At 46.9% G+C, this 20,512-nt stretch overlaps 1 protein-coding gene across 2 annotated transcripts in view; it reads left to right on the top strand.

The window, feature by feature from the left end:
- Positions 1 to 20,512, top strand: part of TOX2 (TOX high mobility group box family member 2) — a 113,008-nt gene that overhangs the window by 70,177 nt on the left and 22,319 nt on the right. For both annotated transcript variants that reach the window (XM_048963543.1, XM_048963544.1), the window contains exon 4: positions 19,805 to 20,044. In XM_048963543.1, coding sequence (XP_048819500.1) covers positions 19,805 to 20,044 — 240 coding nt within the window. The remainder of the gene's footprint in view (positions 1 to 19,804; positions 20,045 to 20,512) is intronic.

Raw genomic sequence — 20,512 nt, 5'->3', positions numbered from 1 at the left:
ACAGCATTTGCTAAAGCGCTGCTTCAGTATTACTTTGCGTAATGGTGCTGCACTCCATCGCTGGTATCATGTTCTGAAAATTATCTTTTAATGTACAATTTGTATTGCTGAGAAATGTCACTTACGTCGCAGAACGTCTCGGCGACATAAAATCCGAGATTTATTCCTGTCATTTTTTGTCTCCTTTGCCATGTTGATAATAAGAAGCCTACTTTGTGTGTGCAATGCTCATGTCAGTTTTGAAATTTGGGGTTTCATAAAAGACAGTAGTATAAATAAAAGATGATATAAATTAAAAATATAGCGGAAAATAAAATCTGCGTGTTACAGACGCAGATAAAATAATACAGCGTGAAGGGGGTTTTGAGAACAATAGCGAGTAACTGGGAGTGTGCAGAGCAAATATGCTAAAGATGTGGGATGGGCCTTTTTTGAGAACTGATTCTGATCTTAGAACGTGTTCATCTCTGCACACACAGACATGCAGATGGATTCCTGTGGCTTAGCCTGGTTTTACCCTGTGGATTTGGGTTGTCTGCCTCCCAGTGATGACATTTTCCCCCTGGATCTGGAAATTCAGAAGAGGGTTTCCTAGGAGTCTGGTAGGGGCTCTAGGAAAAGAGTGCCTGAACATGGCCAATTCCCACCTCCTCCTGGAGGATCTGTCACCTCGGTCCCAAGAGCCAGGATGTGCTTGGAGCCCCATGGGCTCTGCTGTGCTTGGGAACCATCTCTTCCCTCTCCTGTGCTGTGCTTGAATCATATCTGCCGTCTCCTTCCCCCCTACTCCAAAAAGAGTAGGAAATGATGTAAAAAAGTAAATATCAGATAAAAATACAAAGGCTGAACAATCAGAATATGTCAGATTTACCTTTGCCCATGCAAACTTAAGCGGGACATTGTAAAGCATCATGCCTTTAATTGCAGAGTGAGATAAACGGTATCCGATCATCTCTGCTTAAATATTGGTCTTTGGTGTGAAGCTTTCAGGTCCTGTTTGGACCCTTTTGGGAGCAAGAAGTAAAATCAGAGCTATATGTTTCCAGGGGCTTGCTGCTAACCAAGCCCTGTATTTGGTTACACTGATTGAGTTGCACCCATTTGATTGCACTAATTGAGTTGCACTAATTTCCTGCACATGAACCAATGGCGTAGGATGTATAAGAACTCATTGTTCGGGCCATGCACAGGAAGATGTGGTGATTTCCAGCAGTGAAAATCCCCCAGACACGGCTATGCACCCTGTCCTGCATCGTGCTCCATCACTTGTGGCAACGTGGGGATGTAAATCAAAGCCAAGCTTTTATTGTCACCTGCCTGGTGATGGCATGACTCAGGGATGTGGCCTTGCCAAAGGGCCTGGCTAGCTCCATCCCAGTGGGGCTTTATCTATATTCACCCTGCCTGCTGCCTTTTCTGTGCTGTGCTTTGTGACATGCAAAAGACACTGCCTTTTTCATGTTCCCATATGCATCTATAACCCACTTCCCTGTGCAACATAAAGTCACTCTGAAGTGCATCAGGAAGCTGAGAGAAGAATGATTCCTGCCAGCTTTAACCAGCAGCACTTTGGCTGCAGGACAAACCGTGCTGTCAGTTATCCCAGCAAAGTAGCATGTCTGTCAGCTCCTTGCACTCCATTCTGACCATTTTGATCAATGTTGCAGCCCCTTTTTAATTACCCTTATCCACCAGATCCACCATACTTATCTCCTTGCTGTCATTTGCCTCCTCTTTGCATGTTACCGGGTTGCATTATCCTGCTCTGGCAATTACTCATTGCCTCGGATCTTCATTGTCATAAGAGAGGATTCATGTGCCTTTGAGAAGCACTCCCAGTCCAAGCTGTGCTGTGCTAAGTGGCTCTCAGTACCTTTCCAGAAGTTCCATTCACAAACAACCCTGCCCGTTTTGGAGGCTGCTGACTGCACACCCGGGGCAGGAGAGCACAAAAGGATGGAAATTTCCACAGCTTTTGTTTCAGACAGAGAAGTTACGGTGACTATTCACTTCTGTAGGTGTGTACATGTTGACTAAGTCTATTTTATTATTAAAATGGGAGCCATTTTTAGAGGCAAGTAACAGAAAGTGCTTACAATAAAAATAATAGGCTGGAACTGGCTTTGTTGTGCAGAAAAATCAAAGAGCTCCACCAGCCACGTGGCTCAGCTCGAGGGAAGGGAGAGGGTTTCTAATTGGTGGTAAGATTTCCTCTACTGGTAAAGGTGTATGGTAGCCCCAGCCTTGTAGTAGGAGTTCTTTCCACATGTCAGGTTTGCAATGATGGTGGAGAACAAGTAACAGAAATGGGAATCTTGAACCAGATTTCCCATTCTCCATCCTGATTCTCAACCAATGGGATGTGAATCTGTATGGGTCCAGAAGATGCAGAGGGCTGAACTCTGAAAAACGCATCTCCTGGCATCCCTCCCATCTGCCTTGCTGCTGCAGCTGAAACAGTTCTCAACCCCACAGCCCAGGAAAAATCAAAGTTACCTTTTAAATGAGGAATACTGCTGGAGAGCTGCCTCGGCGAAGAGGTGTGGGATGCAGTGTCAAGAGAAATTATAATGATTGCTACAGATGCAGCTTGTCACAGAAAGAGAAAAATGTTCGTGCATCTGATGCATGGCAGCGAGCCAGTTGGTAATGTTATATGTCCGAGTGTTTCACTTTGGCTCTGCTGGCTGGAAAGCGTTCTGTAATGCTCTGCCTGGCGGTTCGATTCGTCTCTCAGCTCTGCAGAATCCCATTACAAACTCTCCTTTTACACCGTGGAAATTGTTTGGTCTCTCTGACCGGCTGTGCGAGGGAAGGAGTGTATTGCTGCAATTCCTCAACATCCATGGAAATTGTTGGTGTTATACTTCACACTTATCTCCTTGCAGTGGGCATTTCTCATTATAGATCGAGACGTCCTGTAAGCAGCACGAGGCAGCTGTAAACATTGGGGGATGCTGCGGTGCGTGGAGTGGCTGCTCTGTGCAGTGGCAGAGACAAAAATGGGTGGATTTGGGGTGAATTGAGGTGTTGCAGCAAGAAAAGGGAATAACAAAGAGTGGGGCCAATCAGGGAGTGGCTGGCCTGATCCAGGATGGTCTCTGTAGAGAAGGAGCATGTTTTGCCCAGCTCACCATGTATGATGTTGTTGTCTGGATCAAAGTTGAAAGGAGGAGCTCTTGGGGATCCTTGTGCACCTTGGTTTGTGGGAGGCTCTCAAAGCATTGCTGTGGCCCTGGATGCATTGGGTTTATGCATTGTTAGTAACAATGCTGTATGTAGGCAGTGTGGGACGAAATTTGTGGGTGGCACAAAGGAATGAAACATATTTGGAACAGGAGAAACAAAGTTTGGAGAGATTTAGACATAGGAGGAAAGTGGACTACAGTATTTCTAAGGGAGCTCAGTGTTGTTAACTGCATAGAGATAAGTGCATAGAGGAAGCGTGCCAGAGGAGATGAATTGGGAACATCTCATAAGAGCAAAGAAGCTTCACAGGAATTGAGATTTGGAAATCAAGAGCAATGGAAAGCAATTTTTTTTTTTTTTCCTGCTCAGGTCTATAGAAATTTTGGGACTCCCTGCCCAAAAATGATGCACCAAAGAGACATTTTTTAAATGCTTGTTGGGATACCAAAACCATGGGGGGTTGCTGTAGTAGATGTAAAACTGTGGACGAGTAGAAAAAGAGGAGAAAGTTGTTACATGTGGTAAACCTGAAACTGATATCTAGCTGGAATTGATCTGAGCTGTGAGAGCACCAAGTCCCATCCAACACATAGTGTGCCCCATGTGAGGAAGGATGGAATTGGCCCATGTCTGTTCTGGGCTAGAGGTAACACTTAACTCCTATTGAGTTGTTGTAAACTGTTGATAGAACTGATGGCTGAAGCAGTGCTAACTGCTTTCCTTTCCTTGGAACACCACCAGGCAGCTCTGAATTGCTTCCTCTGCATCCAAAGCCAGGGCTCTTTTTATCCTGACGATGTGGGGATGGAGATTTGAGCATGTTCCCAATTAAACCTTTGAGGTCTGTTCCCCCTGCTCTCTTCCAGCCCATGAGGATGCACCAGCTTCTGCCAGCCACCTCCTAAAGGTGCATGTTCAGGTTTGCATGTGCAGAAGTGGTCTCTGCAGGAGTTGAGCTCCAGCTATGGATCTCGTGTTCCTAACACAAAGCATCCATCTGCCAGCACCAGCCCACCTGCTGTATCACAAAGGTCTTCTGCCCTGTGCTGGAGGCAGTCTTGCACACAGCTTCAAGTTCCTCGCAGGCTGGGCTCTTTCATGGCTTGTTTCCAGTTCTCTGTCAGTTTTCTCTGTCTGTCCTAGAGGCTCTCTGATTATTTCAGCCTGTGTTTTTTAGGAACCAACTGCAGACAGCTGGCCATCTGGTTAGCATTAATCTGAGGGAGGAGGCTGTGCTCTCACCTGCAGGGAAATCGCTTTCCTTTCAAGATGAGTTCTCTAACTTCATGTTTATGTTGAGCTGAACTGAGGACATCCAGTTTGGGAGAGAGGGAAGCAGGGGTGAAAGCAAAATAGATAGGATGCATTCCTTTCCCAGCTGATCCCTTACAAAATCCAAGGGCTTGCTCTGATTTCTCTGTCTTAGTAGATGTGGTGGGATGGGAAGTCCCTGCCCTACCCCAAGAGATAGGGCAAGGCCATGGTCAGCCCCACAGGCGGCTGGTTTAGGTCTATTGGTAGCGTTGGCAAAGTTCTCTCAGGTGGAAAATCCATTCCTTCTTAAGGTCACATTTCATGATGGGATTTGTACTCCTGGAGCTTGCTGCTGCCTCAGTGGCTGCCCATTGCCCAGCCAAATTCAGCCCCTCTGTGATGGGCAGTGGATGCTTGCAGCAGTGGATGCTTTACAGCATTTATGGAGCATCTAAGCACGACTTGCCCCAAGGATGAATTCCCAACAGTGGAGCCCAGATAGGATGGAAAAGATTTTTTTAATCCTTTTACAAATGACCGAGCTGCTGGAGTACTGGCTGTGCTGGAACCCATACAGATCGTGTTAGGGAATTTGTAAGGAGGATTACAGAGATCTCTGTCCCACGCGGGGCACAGCGGATTTGGAACTTCCTTCTTTTGTAATTTAGCATCTGTGGTTCTGCCATGCTGTTTTACAAGGCAGAAATCCAATTCCTGAAGGGATAGGAGCCAAAGTTCAGCACAGAGTATTACACCCTGATGAGGGTGTTGTATTAATGCCAAGTGGAAGAGCAGTATCACTGCTGATTTATGGGATGTGTCCATGTGTGGCTAAGCAGCATGGTGCTGTAAACATTTCCTCTGCTATCCTAGCGAATATTTATTTTGTAGTTTAGAGCTGTGTGGTCAGGCTGGCTGAGGAAGGTATTTCGTGTGGAGCTGGGCAAGGTCTACCAAGGGGCATTTTTAGAATGCATTTTTACTCTGGCTTCTCACAGTCCCAGAGGTGAGATGTGACCTAACAAAACTTCTCTGCTGTGAATTTCCCCAGAATTAAGAGGGGAAAAACTGGATCTTCTGGGATCGCAGAGAGCTGCACATCCAAGCCTCATCCTGCAGGAATGGCTTGTGTGAACCTTCCTGGTGTGTGTTAACATCTTTAGGTTTGCACAGAAAAACAGCTGCCTACAGAAATCCTGCCTTTTGCTTTTGTGCTTTGGGACAAAAATCCAGGACTACAATGAAGTCCCTTTGAAAATTTGGATTTCGTGATCTATAATGAGCGAGTGAAGCTGGAATTCTCCTGAGTGACAGTTTGCCTCATTCCTTTTTGCCTTGCCTTCTCAGTGAAGTAGAAAAGCCGTACACAGTACAGTGAATTTAGTTCAGCCAACAGCAGCTCAGCCATGCTGATTTATTGGAGCCATTCACTGGGAAATGCTGCACTTCTCTGGAAGTGGGAGTGCCCATCAATTTCATGTGGATTTTTACTCTTGCCCATGAATGGTCAAAGGATTTGGTTATCACAACCAGATTTTTGCTCTTTTGTCCTCAGTGTGATGCTGCACTCCATCAGCTGTCCTTGCAAGAGTGTGGGGACACACAGAGGAAACATGAGTAGAGTCCTCGTAGGGGTTTTAAATCATGTCCCATTGTATCTGCATGTTTGTAGTGCTTGTTTTGTATGGGAAGTTGGCCATAGGATGACAATAAAGAGGTGTGAGGAAGTGGCCAGTAATGTTTTAATACCCCTTTGATTGCTTGTCACACTCAGATGCCATGTGCACCACAAATAATAATAACTGGACTTCAGTTGGAGCTTACATTTAGGGTTCACAGAGGAAAAATTAGATGAATAACTACAGTTATTGCTGTGGTAAGATGGCTCCTTTGTAGTACGTATTCTACTGTAATTTAAAAAGCATGGATCATTAAAATCAATACATATTGCAACCAGACCTCATGAGCTCCATTCTCACTCTCACAAAGATGTGTCAGTCTTGTCAAGAGCTGAGAACTGAAGCTATGGGAAACAGCATTAGCTCAAGGAAGGCTGGGTTTAATATTTCCTCCAATAAACCTTTTTCTAGCTTCTTTCTGGGTAGAAGTGCAAGTATTTAACATGAGCAGAGCAGACTTCCCAACCTCTCCAAACTGATTGTGAAGTAGGGCAGCCAGCAGTGCCATGAAACAGGTGAGATGTGAGCATGTCTTATTTATGGGCTTATAATCAGCTTCTGGGAAAAAAAGCTTGGTGCATAGCCTGTCTGGTGGCACTACTGGGAGGAGCTGGGGCTCAGGGCTTCCATCCAGGGGCTCCTTCATGGCTTGTCTCCCTGAGCCCCTTCATTTGGGGCCAGGGCTGTGAATTTTTTCTATTTTGGGGCAGTGGGAAGCTGATCCTGCAGCTTGGTGCAGGAGATCTGACAAGAGTGTTAAGGAAAGTCTTTGAGAGACATTAGTTTACAGAGTCCTTTGGATAAAGAAATACATATATGTGAAAAAAAAAAAACCACATTTTTTTTATCTGTAGCCATCAGTATGGTTGCCAGGTACTGAGTTGTGCAGAGTTGAGTCATAAGCATAAGAACTACTAAATGATGAGCCCAACCTCTTTGTTTAAAACATTGCAAATGTAGGAAATGCCGACTTGAATAAGGCAGCTTTGTGGGGTGGTAGCCAGGTGGAAGCTGCTCTCCAGGACTGAAGCAGTCACCTGGCTGGCTTTGGCAGGGAAGAGGCAGATGCTCTTCTGCAGTGTGACTCAAAGGACCTGTCTGAGCCTTGGGATGGAATGAGCATCTCTGTGGTGTTTTGAGGAGCTCAGATGCATTAGTCCACATGTCTGCAATTGCACAGATGTTGATTTTTCCAGTTATTTAGCAGAGGCCCAGAAGCACATTGAAAGCTGCCAGGGAATTAGAAAAAGTGGAGAACATCTCAGCTGATGTCATCACTGGTGTGAACGGGTCCATCCAAGTGCAGCCATGGGGGAGAAAGGGATGTTTGGCACTTTGCATCAATCCCAGGGACCTGGATCCTCAAAGGATATGTTTGTTTTGCCCTGTGAGGCTGGAATCCTGCAGAAGCAAAGGGCTCACTGGGAGCCACCTCTCTGGGTGTGCTACACTAGTGTCCTACTGCGGTCCTCAGGGCTTCGGGGAGAAGCAGCTCCCAGCTGAATGAAACCAAGAGCGGCTTCCAGAGGTGTGAATGCAGATTGCAGAGCTCACACGGGCTCTGGCAATACAGCCCTTCCCAGAGGCAGAACCGGATCCAGGAGCAGAAAGGGAGTGAGGCTGAGTCACACACTGACATCACAGCAGCACACGGCTGGCGTCAGAGCTGAGCTGGCGCAGTTGCATGCATTTGGTATTCTGGGCGAGCTGCCGCAGCGGCGGAGAAAATTATTCACAGATCAAAAAAAGAAAGGCATTAGCAGTACAAAGTGTCATGATTTTCTCTGTTCTACCACAAAGTTGAAACAAGACGCCAGCTGCGGTACATGAGAAACAGCTTGAAGGAACACCAACAGAAATGCACTGATTGCTCCTGAAAGCCCCATGCGGTTCTCACGGAGGGATCGCTCACTAATTCGTGGGGCGGTGCGGCCCTCCGCCAGCTCAGGGGGTGGATCTGGAGCTGAGCATCACAACAGGAGCGTGGCAGTCGCGTGTGTTCTGTCACTGGGAATAAAGGCCGGGGTGAGCAGAGGGCTGCCAGCCACCGCGCTGTAATTGAGAGATGTCAAACCGGCTTTCTGCCATGGGGAAATAGAAGAAAATGAAAAGGAATATAAAGTTCACAGTGGAGATGCTGGCTGCTGCCATGCACACAGTGGAATAGAGGAAACAGTCTTCAGAAATCAGATGCAGATACCAACGAGCAAACGCCAAGCAATGAATGCTGGGCCCCATGATGAAGCTGTACTTTTCAAAAAGCATCAGATGTAACATTATGTCGTTGCCTGAAGTCTTTTATCAGGGGCTGATTGGCCCCAGGCGGCAGCTCTCAACAAGGATTTGCCAGTGAGGCCATGGGCTGCAGGCACCAGTTCTGTCCCCAGCGGCAAAGGTCCAAGGATGCAAAGCACTGCAGGTGTCTGTGAGTGCCTTCCACTTGCCTGAAACATGCAGAGGCATGTATGGAAGTGACTGTCCACAACTCTGAGCCTAAAAGCCCCCAAGCCAATTAAAATGCCTTGATCAGTAAGAACTTTAGAACTACATTGTTTTGCTGTAGAGGTACTGCTGAGCAAGCACACTGGCTTTGCTGTGTCCATGTCCTGGCTGCTTGTTTCTCTGGAAGCAAAGCTCTCTAAGATTGGCTGCAGAAGCTGCCTTTCCATCGAGCAGCATGGCTCGGTTTCTGTGCCAAGGAATGGGCATCTGCTCTGCCTGGCACAGCACCCTGGTGCATGCAGCGGGGCTCTGGAGCATTCCAGTACCAAGGATTTGCCCAAGCAAATATTTTGAAGTCCCGAATTGCTGCTGCTGCTTCTCTACTCCCTCTGCCTTCACATCACTGACCCTCATTGGCAGGGCTGGCAGCTGGGGGAAATATTTTAATTTCCAAACCGAGGCAGTGTGACTTGGTGCTGGTGATGAGCACAGCTGCAGCACCCCATGATGCCATTTTACAGCCTTTCCTCAGAGCAGGGCCTTGCTTTGAAATGAAAAAGTTCCATCTTAAAATAGAAAAACACACTGAATTATACAGCCATTCGATAATTATTTTTTAGTGCTGCTGCTAAAAACTCCCCATTGTAAGATGAGAGTGCCATCAGGCTACCGCACACAGGGAGCCTATTTCCAGATGTTTTATTTTCTAACTCTGGCCCAAGCTCTGGGAGTAAATATTTACATTTCTCTCTCCATTCCTACCGTCCGTGAGGAGTGTGGCACGGGGCACCCATGGGTGGCACCCAGCCTGGCTGGGTGAGGGCAGAGATGTGCACATGGAGAGGAATGGCTGTGCACCCAATGTTAATGATGAGTTTGGAAGCTTTGCCTAATTGCATTGTCTCTCTTAAGATGATGAGACAAATATTTATGAGTGGGACTTCTTATTCTCATTGTAATCAGCGACATAGATAGGAAACACCTTTATAAAGAGTTAATAAAAATGTGTAAACACGGGCTCGAGCACAAACTATTGAGCAGTGTGCTGTAAAACATTCTGGTGTTTATTGTATTAATTGAATATTCATGAGATGCCAATTTAAATTACAGTTCACAACTGTTGCTGTGTCTAATGAATAATTTAAACAAGTGTGGCCAAAGAGATTTCAACGCCGCATTAGCAAACTGCAAGGGATTAAGCAACAGAGAATTTATAATTAGCTTTGTATATTCTATAATAAATTCATTGGAAAGATGGTTTTAATTATCCCACATGTTAATTCAGAATTCAGTGCGTTAATTTTCGATTGAAAAGTAACCCTTTCTTCCCAGATAATGTATTTCATCTTCGTTTCCTGAATCTCAGGGAATTGCAAGTGTGGTGATGCTCAGTCCCTGCAAACTCAGTGCATTGTTGCAGCCCTGCTTCTCCCATCCCGTCCTCCTCAGTGCCCTGATGGGTACTTCAGAAATGCTGTCTGTTCCAGGAAAACATGTCTGCAAAAGTGGTAAAAGGTTTTGCTGGTCACCTCCTATACACAACCCTAAGTTTTTAAACAAAAACAATGGTGGGTGTCAGTGGAATCCCAAGGTTGATTTGCTGTGTTCTGTAGAACTGGAACAAGACAGGTTTGCTGAGTCTGGGAGAAAACCTGGAAACAAAATGCTTTGGTCTTGGAAGATTGTAGGAAGGCTTTGGGTCATTGCAAGGCATGGTCCTGCCCGTGGCTGGGCTGCAGTGGGAGCAGCTGAGACTGTGGAGGGTGGAGGTGTCCCACTGCTGCTCCTGTTCTGCAGGAGGCAGGGAGAAGAGCAGCAATGTGTGACAGCCACGGCGTGCCACGAGTATGGAGGAGACAGCAATGTCCTAATGAACTGTGAGCCCTCGGGAGGGTGCATGTTGTCTGTGCTCTGCCTTCCTCCTGCTTCCCCTCACCTCCTGGCTTTGCTGTGTGGTTCACTTGTTTTTGAAGAACCTAATGGTGGTGTTTGCTGCTGCCCCGTTGTGTCCATCAAACGAGGTCAGTGTCATCAGTGCTGAGGAGGAGCTGCTGTGGGGCTGGGGTGTCCCAGGCCACCTTCAGGCCACCCCACGCCTTCGGCTGCTGCTCCAGTGCCTCTGCCTTTGGGTGGCTGCAGTTACTGAAGTTGATGAATGGGCAGCATGGCTGTAATGCAGTGCATTATCGGTGACATTTATTGATCAAACCTCAGGACTCCATTGATCAAGCTCCCCAGAGTCAGCTTGTAATCCCAGTGGAAAAAATTAAGCCTGTAATGGGGTCGTGCGTTGCTTGTGGTTTTAAAACCACTGGGTTATGTGTTTTGGGAGGAAGTGGTTTCAATGGCCCAAATCCCTCCCATTACCAGGATTAAATGGAGGCTGGAGGTAGGAATCTGTGGTGGTGGCACTGCAGGCTGGGCAGAGCCAAACCCTGTTAAACATGGCATTGTTCACTCCAGCAGTCAGCTCTCTCCATGGTGAAAGGAAAGAAAGGAATCTCTCAGGTGCCTGTTATCCGTCAGGCAGCAGCCCAGCAGGACAGCACGCTGCTGGACGGAGCAGCTCTCACTAGCCCTTAATGCAGTGCAATAATCCAACAGCACGGACTTCACAGTGCAGGCTGCATGGAAGCACAGGTTAAGGTTGCTGCTGCAGACTAAATAAACACTCTCCGAAGTTGAATAGCTTTAATTCTGCACTTATGTTGGTTTTTGCACGTCTGCAGTTTGTGCTGGAATAGCATCTATGCTTCTATTAGCTAGTGACAATATGAGAAAGGCTGCTTCTTGGTGAGGCAGAGCAGGAGTCACCACATCTGGCTCTCGTGGCTGGAGACCATGCTCTCTCAGAGTTGAGTTTCTCTTTTCTGCTTCCTCCTGCAATTAGTTTTGTGCATAAAGCATCATTCGAGCTTTTTGCACCTCTTTTAAAAGTGTTCACATTCCCTCTATTTAAAGACAAGCAGATAACAGACGGCGCCTTCTGGTAACAGTTTATGTGATGCAGCACAGTTGCTGCAAACCTTGCTGCTCCCGGAGTTTCCTCTCTGCAGTGCAGTTCTGTTTTGCTGGCGGGCAGCTGATGGGCAGGAGGTGCTGTCCCTGTCTCACGTTGATCCAGGAGAGCTGGATTTACAGACTCACAGAGTTCCCCAACCAATATTCAGTCACAGAAGTATTGTTTTTTTCCCTGAGTGGCAGTGTTCCCCATCATCAGTGACTCTTACAAGACATTTATCACAGACCAGCACAATAATCGCAGCAATATTTGGGTACTGAGCTGGGCTCAGGCAGTGGGTAGCTCCCTGCAGGTGTGTTGATGTGATGTGGTTTGTGCAGATGTGGGACCAGCACTTGGGGAATCAACTCTTTCTGATGCTGCCAGCTTTTCTTTTCACAGAGTTTAATACCACCAGGATGATCTTTCTTTGTATTCTTCCCACTTTGTGTTTGTGTTCTCAAATTATTTCTTTTTTTTCTTCTTCTTCCCCTTCTTTTTTAATGTTCCACGCAATAAAACATGGAAACCTGTAGTTACAGTTGAGTCTATTGCTTGATGTGAATGCAATGTCTAAAATATCTGCAAAGAGCCAGGAGAAACATTAACACAGCATTCACAAAGTGAACTGCACTGTGCAGCAGGGCTTCAGTCATATGCAGGAGCCAGGAAAGGCCGTGGGGCAATGGGTCCCAACAGGGTGCATTTCAGTACAAGTCTTCTTGATGGTAGAAGGGCCATCTCCTGTACTCCTTTTTCCTTTTTGCTCCTTTTTTTGAATCCCATTTTTTTATTTGTGGGGTGTTTTGTTTGTTTTGTTTTCTTTTTGACGTTGTCCTCTGTTATGCAGGGAGTGCAAATGGATGTTGTATCCACTGTGTTTTCTGAGGAGTGACTTCTGGTTGTCTGGCATCCCTACAGCTTTGGGAGAAATACCAGAAATGCCACAAGGTCTGCAGGAGCAGAGCTCACGGAGAGGACTTCTGTCCATCTCAGCAGTTCAAAATCTTCTCAAAAGGCGACTGAGCCTTTCTGTCTGAGTTAAGACATAAAACATGTCATAACTTCTGTTTATCCCTAAGGCTGTTTGCACAAAACCAGATCGCTGCTTCTAGCGAATCCATCTGCTCTTCCCAAATCCTATGGGACAGCTTTGTGGGGCAAGGGATGGTCCCCCTGAGCACGGAGCTGCACTGCTGGAAAGCAGCTCCATGGCCAGAGGTGACCTGCAGAGTGTGTCCAGGGTCCCCTGCAATACGTGACCCTGGGAAGTGTTCAGCAAGCCCTGCTATTGAGTTAATTACTCTCTTAGAAGATTTTAACTGTGGATTATGGCTCTGTCTTCCTGACAGCATCCTTGGGATTAAAAAGTAAAAACTGAAACGGGAAGAAAACTCCAGGTCAGGCTGTTGCTTGGATGTGATCTTGAATGTCTTTTCCAAGCTAAAGGACTCTGTGATTCCATGAAATTCAGATGGATGGATAGCATCACACTGGAGAGACTTCTCCTCTTGATCCCCACGGGGATAGCTTTGGCTGGCACGCACAAGGACTTCATACTCCTGTGCACTGTTTCCACCAGCAGCAGCTTCAGACCTTCTCCATGACCACCTTGCAGAAGCAGCACCCAGGGGGACCCAGCTGAGGCCATCCCCTTGTTGGCATCCCCAGCAGCGTGGGCCATGGGATGTCACCATGGTATCTTGTGTCTCCATGCTGGAGAGCTCCTTCCAGTTCCTCCCATGGGTTCAGCACCATTCCCACTCCCAGGGCTCTCAGCCCCTCAGCCCAATTCACCTGCAGAGATTCCTTACCCACCCTCTTTGCTGCTTTGCACCAACACACACAAAGGGGATGTGGCAGTTTAAGTTTTATACCCCCTGAGGATGGGGGGGGTGGGAGGGAGGGCAGGAACCTTGTGCTATTGAATATTTTCCCATCATGGGGAAGTTCTGGCCCCTGCTTTGGAGACGTGGTGATGTCATGCCTGGGTGAGCAGTGATTGCCTTCATGTATAAGTGGTTGTTAGAAAATCACTAAATAATGTATTCAGGAAACGTGCTGGAAATTAATGGAACAGATTATTTGCAAACATGTTCTCTGAATTATCAAGCTTGTTCTTTATCCACGAAATAATGTACTTATAAGAAAAAAAAGGGGTTATTAAATACATTATTTACAGCCTTGTCTGTGACTGAGAGCGTGTGAGAAGCACATGGGCAGCCTGGCTGGGGCACAGGTTGCCTGGATCCTGATCTCAGTTGCACTGTTTGTCTGTGGGACAGCTGGTGGACCCAGGATTTGGTATTTTGGATTTGGGATGAGCAAAACTTGCAAAACTTGGATGTTCTCCTGAAGCAGCAGCTTGGAGCAGGTCTATCACCTGGATGGGACTTCTCAGGGGATCCAGTAATGGACAGCCCTGCAAGAATACAGTAATACTTTTACTGGCAAATGAGCCTGGTGGACAGTCATATCACACAAAAGCAGAACTCGGTTTGTGCTGCACTGAACTGTTCCTTTTGGCCGTGCTCCTCCAGCACAGGGAGCGAGGAGAACATTGACGAGAAATATTTCCCGTTTGCCGAGCAGTCTCCATCCTGTTTTGCACCTCTGTTCTCACCCAGAAGCAACAGTAATCTTCATAACGAGGTGTTAATTGTGTTTGGAGGATTTTTTCCCCCAGTAATAGCAGGATGTGGTACCACTAGATCACAGGCTGTCAAAGTGCTGAGCGCAGATTTCAGGCAGGTGCTTTCCAAACCCAGCCCTTGGTCCTGTTTTCTGCCTGCCAGAGAGCTTCTCTTCGGGGGAAAAAAACACTCCATTACCCCTCATTTGAGAGGATAACTTGGCAAGTGTCTGAGATATTGAATGTGCAGCCTGAACTACCAGGGCACGCTCAACTCAAAATGCATCCAGAAATGTGGCTGCCGGTGAGGAACATGGAAATGGGAGCTGATTGAGACTGGAGGAGACATGGAGCAAGTTTTGCAGTACCAGAGGCAAATGAAAAAAAGCCTTCAGGGAAGGATGGATATAAAGACCTCTGAAGCAGGAGGAGCTGCAGGAGCGTGGTGTGGGGTTGGCTGCGTGGCTGTGCAGCAGAGCTCTGTGTCGCAGAGCATTATATTCGAAGCTGCCAATATTAATTAGAAAGGTCGGGGTTTCAAATTAGGTAGCATTTAGAGCAGATCGTAAAACTCTCTTTTCTCAAATATATCTGCACAAATCCTCCTTAAATCAGCAGGCTGAGCTAGCGTGTCTGGCTTGAAATAACAGAGCGAGGAGCACTCAGTACCACTAATGCTGGTATTTATTAATTCCTGGAATACTGGGGAGGCTCTGGAGGATGAGAAAAGAGCTAATGTGCAAATATTTAAAAAGGGAAACAGAACAGCCCAGGTAATTACAACCCTGTCAATCTGCCATCAATTCTCAACAACATAACGGAGTGGCAGATCCAGGCCTCAATTAATAAAGAATTAGGGGAAGGTAATATAATTAATGCCAATCAACATGGACTGATGGAAAACAAATCTTGTCAAACCAACTTGATATCTTTTTTGATGAGATTACAGGTTTGGGTGCTAAAGGTAACGATGTTAACATAATATACTTAGGCATCTGCAAGACATTTGACTTGGAAGCACGAAGTGTGTTGAGAAAGTCAAACAATGCGAAATCAATGAGATACAAGTTTGGTGGATCAGTTTGTCATGCTGCAGTTTGTTGTATTTTTACCATTGAAAGCATTACATAATTACCAGTGGAGTGTGTAGGTGATGCAGCAAGTAGGCAAGTAATGATGGAGGTGCAGAGGTTTTTGCAGGTTCTGGTAAACTAGTCACAAAGAGTTAATATGCACTGGGAAACCAACACTGTCCTACCTGAGAGAATAAAAAAGCATTTGGAGTTGAGGACCCGGGTGGCTCCAGGAAAGGGATGGGAGGGATGGGAACACCCGTGTTTCATTGTGAGCAATGAAGAAAAACTGCAGTTTTGATACGGTTCCCAAAAACTCGTACGTGCCCCAACCCCGCAAGCTGGCAGCAGTGGGCACCTGATCCAAGGGGATGCTCAACCCCAGCACCCAGGGCAGGCTGGGCCATGGGCAGGACCCCCTACATGCACAGAGCCAGGTGAGAGCTGCCCCCAACCCCTGCAGAAGCAAACTGCTCCCTTTGTAAATCCTCTCCTCCCTCCGCTTTCGTATTCATAGCGGGATGATCGGTGGAACCAAAGATGTGGCTGTTACTTTAAAGGATAAATTAGTTTGACTCTTAACTCAATAATTAAAACTGTTATGGCTATGAGCCTGCAGGGATAATGTACTATTATTATAGTCATTTGTTTCAATTAAATGCTTACTGATTTTACAATAGCAGCTGGGCACCTGTGTGAGATAGCTATTACTCTGAACAAGACATCTCAAATTCCAGCAGAAATTTGTCACCGCACTAAAGCATTTTACATAGACCATGAAAGTTTATTAGGAGCAGTTACAAATCAGGAGGAGGAGGGGTGGTAATTGGGGATATATTTTCTTATCAGCTTCCCTCTCTCCTGCTCTCTCTCTTTTTTAAGTAAATCATCTTTAAGCATTTCAGCTATGGTGATGCGTTTACATTTAAACTTCAATACGGGAAAAAGCCTGCTGGGAAAACTTGGCTCTGAAGCTGCTCAGCCACTAATTTCTCTCCCTGGTTGATGTGATTCTGAGGGCTCATTCCCAGGAGCACACCCAGGGATTCCCAAGCCACAGCCCCGACCCACAGATTCTGGCTCCTGTGCTGCCCTGCCCTTCTCCCACAGCAAGGAGCACAGCTTATACGTTTGTCAGTCTGTTTCTGTCCTTCAGGAGGATTAGCTGGAGTCTTTATAGGCTGATCTGCATATTCATTTAAAAAAATAATAAATATTGTGGGGAAAAAGTTGTCTTTGAGTTAGTGCAGCCTTTGGGAATCTGCTAAGTGAGATGCACTTAATTACTTCAGCTATGGCTGCATCGCATCTCGCTTCTGTTCCCCATGAGATGCAGAGCAGCTTCTGTGGAGGCTGCAGACATTCCCAGGGCCTGGCAGCATCTCCCAGCAAGCCTATGGCACTGGGGTTGCATGAGGCAGTGAGATCTAACCTGTCCTGGGAGCTTGTCCTGCTGACAGTGTTAATTACGTTTGTATGTAATTACACTGGGCTTATAGCAGGCCTCATGGGTTGCTCTGCTTTGCCATCATTGCCTCTGCTCCCAGGATGAAAGGTGATGGCCTTAAGTTATGCCCAGGGAGGTTCAGTTTGGATATGAGGAAGCATTTATTCTCAGAAAGAGTGGCAGTGCAGTGACGCAGCTGTCCAGGAAGGTGGTGCAGTCACTGTCCCTGGTGGTGTTCAAGAAAGGATAGATGTGGCACTGAGGGATGTGGGCATGGTGGGATGGGTTGACGTTGGACTAGATGATCTTAGAGGTCTTTTCCAACCTTAAGGACATCATGATCCTATGACTCACCTTCGTTTTCACCCTGAACACATTCAATTTGGAGAGGACAAATGACCCTCTCCAGTCCTGAGATCATCAGCACTGCTGTGAATGGAGTCGGTGAGGCATGGGCAGGGGCTGCAGGGAGGCGGCAGCTGGCATCTTGCCTTACAAACTCTTACTTTTTATTAAAAAATGGGTAATGGGGAGAAATGTAGTGAGTAGCAATTGTTGGGTCCAGCTGCTGCCCTTCAGCAGAACCCACTGCCCAGAGAGCCTGCAATCTGGGGAGGCAGAACCACCAATGTTCAGCAGACTGTAGGTAAAAATGTCAGTTGTTAATGATGTGCAGCAATAGACAGCTGCTTGTGAGGAGGCTTCAGGGTTCCCAGGAAAAACACTGCTGTGGTTGGGATGGTGTCAGCTTCTAGGTGGTTCGGGTTCCCTGTGAATTTTCATAAAAATTTGCAGCATGTGTCCCAGATCCATAATTGCACTCCTGGTCTTGTTCTGCTCTGATGCATAAATAACACGCACTGTAGAGAAAAAGCATATGATTACGTATTTAATGGATTAATGGAGCTGTTGTGGTCCGTTGGCCACATAATAAAAGTTTCACAAAGATTATCTTAATACGGTGTTTACCCAAGAGACTGCCATGGCTACAAATGGGAATGGGCTATTTTAAATTTAAAAAAATTGTAAGCCACGTTTCATGGCCATCCCTACTTCTGAAACACTCATCTTCTGTACTCTTCCCTCATTTAAATTTAAAACAAGAACAATCCATTATTTTCCTTAGCAGAACATCTCCTTGAACACCAAAGGCCTTGTTGAGCAGACAGCATCCAAGCTGAGCATACCTTTTCCTCCACTACCACTGCTTGAGGGCCAAGGGCTGCCAGCCCTTCTGCCCCCTTGCAGGCTCCCCATCACTGCCTGTCCCATCATGACTGCAAATCCTAATGCAAGTGCAGAAATCCCCTTCTTGACGCATCCCATGCTACCCAAGCCCGTTGTCCATCCCCACCTTGCTTACTGTCTTCTTGGTCAGGATTTCTTATGCATTGTATTTTGCAAGGAGAGGTCAGACTTTTGCAACAAGGCAACTTGAAGAGTGCGTAACACTTTGCATAGTTCAGGAAGTGAGTTTTCTTGGCTGCGTGCCGGAGCAAATCCAGCCCCACTGCCTTTGCAAACACACATTTCCTTGGAAGCAGCAATGCAGCGTGGCTGCCAAGCCAGCCTTAGCCAAACTCCTGCTGCTGTGTAAATGCAAGGCGTGATAAATCCCTGCACTTTGTAATTCATATAACAACGGGGCAAAGCTGGGAAAGTCTACTCCCCTAATGCATACTTCTCCACTGATGGAGAATGGGAAAGTAAGAGCGGAGCACGCCGTCTCGTGTTGTTCAAAGCTCCCGATTCCTGACCTGCAGCTCTAAAGCTGGTTTTGCATTGGGATTTATTTCCTCTGAAGCCTGCCGAGCCCCTGTAGGTCTTCCCCAGGTTTCTTTTTGCATGTACTGCTAATGGAGCTGGCAAGTCTCCCTGGTAATGAGAGATCGCACCTCAGCGGGCTTATCGGAAATGAAGGTTGTTAATAAATAAAGCCTGGGTCTTTAAGCTCGTGTTAACATTAATCAGATTAATATGAAAGGGAAAAAACAGTGTTTCCAAGGGGGTCTGCTTTCCCCCCCACCGCTCACTGCTCAGCTGGGGCTGGACCTGGTGATGCAGGGAGGCAGCTCAGTGCTGCAACGATGGAGAGGGAAAAGTTGGTTGTGGGCTCAGCACTGGGGCAGCCCCACATTTTTCTTCCAAGATTGGTGGCCCAGCAGCTGGTGGCCAGTGCACTGTCTCTGTGTCTCCGCAGCTGCTTGGCACTGGCCATTTCAGTGCCATTGGCTGTCCCCTCATTCTCATGGGAATAGAGAAATGGGATTTAGGGATTCATGGGAGTTTCAGGGACAGCTCTGCCACAAAGCATCCTTTCTCATCTCTGATCTCTCTTCATACATCTACACCACTTCTGGTCTCTTCTCATTGCGAAATAGTAACGATGACCCAGGAATATCCCTTGCCCTTCTCTGGATGTTATTGTGCTGTGCTCGTTTCAGGTGAGATCAAAACCAGCAGTGCTATTTAAAATTGAGAGGCATCTCAAGAAGCATTGTACTCCTTACTAGGCACTGGTGAGGCCCCACCTTGAGTGCTGTATTCAGCATCGGGCCCCCAAGTGCAAGAAAGGCATTGAGGCCCTGGAGCATGTCCAGAGGGGCTGCAAAGCTGTGAGGGGTTTGGAGCACACGTGTGATGGGGAGCAGCTGAGGGAACTGGGATGGTTCAGTCTGAAGAAGAGGCAGCTCAGGGGAGAACCTCATCACTCTCTACAACTACCTGAAAGGAGGTGTTGGCAAGGTTAGGGCAGCCTCTTTTCCCAAGTAAGAACAACAAGGCAGCCCAACATGGTGGAAATGGGGGCCTGAGACTCCCCTGATGGTTTCTGTGTTTCCTGCTTTTGCCTCCAGATTTAACCCCAGTAGTGCTGGTGACCCAGCAGCTGTGAGATGTTGGTTGTGACACCTGCACAGAGCCCCTGGAGCACTCGACTCATTTCTTGCACTTGGCTTGCTTGGAAGGGACATGAGGAAGACTTTGTCATCCCTTTAGAATCAATCAATAAGACTGCATCATAAAGTGATCTGACAGCACGTAACTGAATACATTTGTAATGACAAAGTGATGTTCTTCCTTGCACAGATCCAGGAGATGGTCCACTCGGACGCCGCGTCCTACGAGTCCAACCGACAAGTGCCGCTGCTGAACCGCCCCGCCATGCTGGCTGGCCCCATGGGTGCCCTCAGCCAATCACAGCTCATTTCACAGATGGGGATGCGCGGTGGTGTCACCCATGGCTCCCCATCACCCCCAGGGAGCAAGTCTGCTACACCATCTCCCTCCAGCTCTACTCAGGAAGAGGAGACAGAGTCACACTATAAGGTACGTGCAGTCACAGCTCTTCCATCAGATGGTAGGAGGACATCAGATGATGTTTTCCAGTCATGCTAAATAAGAGCACTTTATATCCGTTGCTTCTGTATAAATAGCTTCACATATATAGATATTTATACACACACACAAATATATATGTGTACTTACCCCAAGCTGGGAAAACTGCTTTCAAACCTGGTAAACCTGGTAGGTCAGTTCACATTTTGGGTTGGTATAATAAGTTTAGCAAGGAGAACCGGGCTTTTCCCCACAGCTTTCCAGGCATGTAAGCCTGAAATGAATCAAAAAAACAAAGCCTTTTGTAGGGCTTCTGGGACACCTTGGTCATTGTCCATCCTTGTCAAAATGCACCAGCAAAACTCTTCTGCTGTTCTCTGTGAGTTTGCTCTCTGTTGTTTGTTGTGGACAATTTGCAGTGATCCCAGGGTCACTATCTCTTCATCCTAAAGTCTCCAT

Source organism: Lagopus muta, chromosome 16, assembly GCF_023343835.1.
Source record: "Lagopus muta isolate bLagMut1 chromosome 16, bLagMut1 primary, whole genome shotgun sequence".
Taxonomy (NCBI): Eukaryota; Metazoa; Chordata; class Aves; order Galliformes; family Phasianidae; genus Lagopus; species Lagopus muta.
The sequence above is the reverse complement of the archived record's forward strand: the minus strand, read 5'-3'. Positions and strand labels throughout refer to the sequence as shown.